This window comes from Pyxicephalus adspersus, chromosome 12 (genome assembly GCF_032062135.1).
Source record: "Pyxicephalus adspersus chromosome 12, UCB_Pads_2.0, whole genome shotgun sequence".
Lineage (NCBI taxonomy): Eukaryota > Metazoa > Chordata > Amphibia > Anura > Pyxicephalidae > Pyxicephalus > Pyxicephalus adspersus.
Window position 1 is genome coordinate 7023911 of NC_092869.1, and position 5807 is coordinate 7029717.

Genomic DNA, 5807 nt, shown 5'->3' on the forward strand with positions numbered 1-5807 from the left:
TGGCTTTTAATATATATAATTTAAGTGATCTGCAGGTGCCCCATATAGCTTTGAATGTATATTATCCTACGTGCTGATAGTTTGATCTATAACTCATTATATGTATTATGATCGGTATGATTCTTATCTTTTCATGTCTGAGAATCACTCCATTGTGATTCTTGCAAGACAACGTGTGCACTGGTTATATGTTTTTAGACCCAATCTGCTCTTCAGGCAGAAATCACAAGAGATGCTTTGTATTTCACATTCTTTGGGGCCTGGTTTAGATTTAACCACCAACTATAGGAAGTTTAAAATTCTTTAAAAAGTTTCATAAACATAGAAGTTGAGAATTCTTCCACCTAGTGATTTGGTACCATGCATCATCCTGCCAACCCTGGTGTGCCCAAGGACCACAACCTGGCAGTAACCAGCAGTGCAACATCCTCACCACTAGAGGCTCTAGAGAAAACCTGGTTACTGCTTAGACTCTGCACCTTGCCCCTTCTCAGGGCTCACTCCATTCCCGTACAAGCCATAGCGCCCCCTAGAAGTCCCATCTCCCCAAGCCTGACACTCAGTTCTGGTGCTCCATGTGAATATGTATCTTTCTCACATGTGAGATATTTGTCATTTATCTCTGGTGTTTTGATATGAAATAAATTCCCTGTACAGGCTGATTTAGTTTTAATTAGTGTAAAGACCATATGTTTCCAAACAACAGAAACACTCATACTTGCGTTTCCATTTATATGAAGGTTGATATTCATTTTGTTATTTAGGATTTATATGTTGATTGTTGTGAACAAAATGAAATGCATCTACCAACAGTTTATAGCTTATGTGTCCCCTGCCTACCCTCCCCACAGATACTTCTGCTTCCTTTTCTGCTCCCTCCTACTCTCTGCCATCTACTTGATCACTTATTTTAGGACCTGTGTACATGAACATTTGTTTGCTTCTCTGTAAATCCAAAAGCAGTTTGGCGTGGCTTCCAAGGGCTTAGTGACCAGAGGATGGTAAGATGCTATAGGGAACTCCGAAACATCTAAAACTGATCTCTACAAAATGAATGAATCTGAAAGCTGGTATGTTTGTATGTCTACAAAAAAAGTTAACTATTTACATGTTTATTATTTGTATTTTTAGCACAGGGTCAGCATTGTGTAATACGGGTGGAACAATGTTTAGATTGCAGATTATCTGTCAGCTCATAATTCTCTTCAGTAAGTATGACAAGATTTCTTCATGCTTAGTTTGTATCTATATAGGTAGAATATATGTACATGGCACAGCTGAAGTCAGTGGGTGTTTGTAAATTCACCTTATGAGGTTGCCTTAACTGGCTGTCATGTTGATCACTTAACAAATAATGTGATAAATGGCTTCTGTAAGAGGGAACCGGATGGACAGATCTGTTTTTCTTGCATTTTGCAATATTTTACCCATAACTGTTATTCATTTCAATTATTAAATCTGTGTAATTGATTTACTTTTACTCAATGTATATACAAAGACAGTTCCAGACTGTTGGCTTCAGCTATCACAATGCATCTCTCTGTACTAAATTCCCCAAATTTATTTATAACTCTTCTATTTTCTCTTTTCTGTTTTACAGTTCTCATAGGATGGCGAGGTGAGCTCACAGTTACCCATATATAAAGTAAAGGAGTATGCAGTATATTGCAACTAGTTTTTTTATTTCTTTTATTTTTCAAGAATATTGGAGTTTAAACTCTTTTATAATTTAAAGCATTGGCTAATATACTAAAAAATGTTAAAAAATGTTAAGCGTAGAAACAATTTAGAAAATACCTCTTAATGGTATCATTCAGCTTTGTTCATTTTTATATCAGCGATGTCCTCATCCCTCGTCATATTTACCTTTGCCTCAACTCTACCACATTATATCACTATATAGGCAGCTGAATAAACCACATGAATCTATAGTATACATGTGTGGGTGTGGTACAAGCTATATGTGCTCTGTTTTTGGAACCACAGAGAATAGATATATGAGATATTCCATTGTCCTTGTTATTTAGAAGGACCAAGCTCCATGACTGTATTGCCACCTAAAGCAAGACAGCGCAATTGTTGACCCCAGCCAGGAGATTATCCGTGGCACTTATCATACAAAAAATCTAGCCAAGTGATACAAAGTATCAGGCTGTTAAAAAATATTCCATTAAGTTTGGGGTGCTGATGTTGTGGGAGACGCTGTTTTGTACTGTGATAGATTAAAAAAACAATTAATTTCACATGAGATGCCAAGAACACCCTAATGGACAAAATTTTGTAGCAACACAATACAATGTATACCATGTGTGCTGAAGTACATTGAAGAATAAACATAGTGCTATTAACAATGGATTGCCATACAAAACAACATATTTCGGTGCACACATTGGCTGGCTGGCTGTTGTGGTATAAATATTTAAACAGTCCATTTTACTGTGTAGGTGTACCGTAACAAGAATTCTTGATGCTAATATGTCAGCACATATTTCTCTATGTTTCTTTAACAATAAATACATTTCAGGATCTGCAGCAAGACCTGTGGTGATGTTACAGCCACACTGGAATACGATCCTCAGGGATGATTTTATAACTATGAGCTGTAATGCGGAGCCTGCTGCATCACACTATGAATGGTACCATAATAACAACCTGATATCTTCATCAAAGTACTATATCATTATATCTGCTAAGACAGAAGACAATGGGGATTACTGGTGTTCAGCCAACATTGGTGGTACAAGTGAGAAGATCACACTAAGTGTTACCGATGGTAAGTTGAGCTAATGTGAAACTTTTTATGTTCTGTCATCTGTTGTTACTAACCTATTGCTGCCATTCTATACAAAAAAGGGATGTTCAGTGGTATATGATATTATAGAAAACGATTCTTATACATGTCAATACAAAATGGGGTTTATAGATCCTGGAATGGTCTTGGTCCGATTTGGGCATTTGCAATCGGTTATATGTGCACACTTATGTTTGTTTTTTGATGAAATATTATTGATTTTTTTTTTTATAAACTTAGATGCACCAACTACTGTTTTTGTATGGTTAGACCACTCTGCTTTGCGCTTGAATTTGGGTACATTGTGCTATATGAATTTATTGTATCGTAATACCACTTAGTTCTAAGAGTGGATCTTTTATTTAAACTTGTGATATAAAATTGTATTGTTACATAGTAGGTTAGGTTGAAAAAAGACATAAGTCCATCAAGTTCAACCACTAAAAATTGTCTTAAAAACTTTTTTTATATTGTTATTCATATGAAAATGCAAACTGAAAATCCCTATTTGAAAGATGCGTTGTTTACTTCACATCAATAAACCCCTTTTTGTATTGCTGCCATTATCTTACCTATTTAATTTGAACAGGTGATAAAAAATAATGTCTGGCAATGATGTTTACACCTAACTTATCAATCATTTGTTTTTTTTTTATCTTTGTTGACTTAGTATCATCAGACTAATATGTAAACTGTTTTATAAGTGGGCAATGTGGAGGCTTTACTATTATCATCAATAATTTGGTCTTCATTTTGTGCATCTGATTCTGACCATGGTTTCATTTACAAGGAATATGAATGCTTCCCTGTGCTGTTCCAATCCCTTTTAAGGACAAAGCGTTTTAATACTTTTCATTATTTTATTTTTAATATGAATATGCAGATATGTTATTCAAATGTCTTACCTTCAGAGGTCTTCAATGCAATGTACCAAAGAGTACAGTGAGTTGTATAACTTTTGTAATAGTTGTTGAGATTTTAAAGTGGTATAGTGGTATACCTTTGTTGCTTTCATTATAACTAAAAGTCCAAACTAATCCCTGATTTTGGTAAAATGTTCTACCAAAGAGTATATATAAAAATAAAGGGTCTCTAAACTGCACATTTTTCACTTTGAAGTACCAGAGACAAGAATATAAATAACCACAGCAAAAGTAAACCCTACTTCTGTGTGTCGTGTAGTCAGAATGCTGTACATATATAAACTCCATTAAATATAATGTACATTTTAATTGAACTTCAAAGTAGGTATTTTGGATATCATACATACATGTTGCTAAGATGAAGATTCCTTGTCAGATCCATCCAGAAACAAATCAAACAAAATAAATTCACATGCCCATGTATTCACCAGATATCATGTTATTTTTGTAGGTCCGGTCATCCTTCAGGCTCCGCTCTATGTATATGAAGGTGATGATGTGTCTCTCCGATGTCACAGTCCACGGGGACATTCTGCAAGACAGACAATATTCTACAGGAACAATCAGATAATCCGGACATCTGCCATAGACCCTGATCTACTGCCTATAAAATATACAGAGCTGACAGACACCTACAGGTGTACAAAACAAATCCAATCTACAATCTACTCAAGTGCTGACATCACTATATCTTACACAGGTAAATCCTTAGTAGTAAATTTCAGGTAAATTTAGGTTTATAATTTCCAAAGTGACTGATTTTTTCAGCGATCCTATGCCTTTTCAAGTTAGTTGCAATGCACTTGAAGCAAAGCATTGTCAAACAGATTGCTGGGTTTGGAACGTCTGGAACGTCTGGAAGGTATACATTTTGCTGAACCTGGATTTAGACTTTAATGTTATCAGCATGTGTAATCTTGTCATTTTTTTGTCATGTAAGGTCAGACCAAGGGATCATGTGGAAGTGTTCTAAGTGACACTTTCCACATTCCAGTTGTAGGTTCCTAGACTGATATTGTGGCATTATAAAGAAGCCAACTTATAATTTTGCAGCCTTTCATCACTTAGTATGTTGTCATTTCAAAAGTACTTAAAGAGACTGTCACCAACCTAAAACAAAAATTGCAGTAACATTTCAATGTACCTCTAACCATTCTAAAAAGTTGGGTAGGTAAAGCTCCCCTTCCTTGTAAAACCCTTTATGTATATACCAAGTGGGGAAAAAGAGAATACTACAGAGTTTTACTACAGAGTTTTACTAGAGTAACAGCTGTGAGTCTGCTGGGGCAGCTGACTTTGCATCCAAAATGGCAGCACCCAAGATTAGCCTCAGAGTTTATAACAGTCTACATAATCTTTAACAGGAAAGCTGCATTCCTAAAATAATTTAAATGCAAATATAAAGTGTTGCTGAAATGATCTGACATTAGGGTCTTGTTTAGAGCACTGGATAATGTCAATGTTACTAAGGGCCCTGTTACTGGTGAATGCCACTGTCACTAGAGGACTTATCATTGGTGAATGCCACTGTCACTAGAGGACCTGCCATTGGTGAATGTCACTGTCACTAGAGGACTGTGGGACCTGGTATGGGTAATTTGCCTGTTATTTTTATTATTATTGTTGTTGTTGTTTATCTCTTGCTTAAATTTGCCCCTGGCTGTAATTATCTGCAAATATTTGCTATGACATTATTTAATATTGTCAGGAGTTAGCAAAGACCTGAAAGGTATGCCCCTATGTAAAAAAGAAACACTGGATTTACCCATCTAGAAAATATTTTTATTATTTTACTTGTTTAATAAAGTTAGTTGTACAAAAATAAAAAGAGCTTTCATGAAGGAGGTGAATGATAAATCCTAATTGGCTAAAATATCTGAATGTGATGTGGGTGTAGATAAGGGCTTGGGCTGCACTGGTATTATAGGGTGATATTGAGGTACAGGGAGGGAAGGACAGATTTCTAGGGTGTACTAGTATAATAGTTGGACAATATTGTGGTACAGGGAGGGGAAAGATGGGAAAGTAGGTGTATTGGTGTAATTGCAGGGTGATATTGGGTTGCAAGGAGGAAGAGACAGGTGACTGGGGGG

At 35.8% G+C, this 5807-nt stretch overlaps 1 protein-coding gene across 1 annotated transcript in view; it reads left to right on the forward strand.

Annotated features, from left to right (window-relative positions):
• The first annotated feature begins 907 nt into the window (after positions 1 to 907).
• LOC140342516 (Fc receptor-like protein 5) overlaps positions 908 to 5807 on the forward strand; it is a 50072-nt gene continuing 45172 nt past the window's right edge. The window contains exons 1-4 of the mRNA XM_072428723.1: positions 908 to 1208; positions 1601 to 1618; positions 2525 to 2773; positions 4166 to 4414. Coding sequence (XP_072284824.1) covers positions 1055 to 1208; positions 1601 to 1618; positions 2525 to 2773; positions 4166 to 4414 — 670 coding nt within the window. The 5' untranslated portion in view covers positions 908 to 1054. The remainder of the gene's footprint in view (positions 1209 to 1600; positions 1619 to 2524; positions 2774 to 4165; positions 4415 to 5807) is intronic.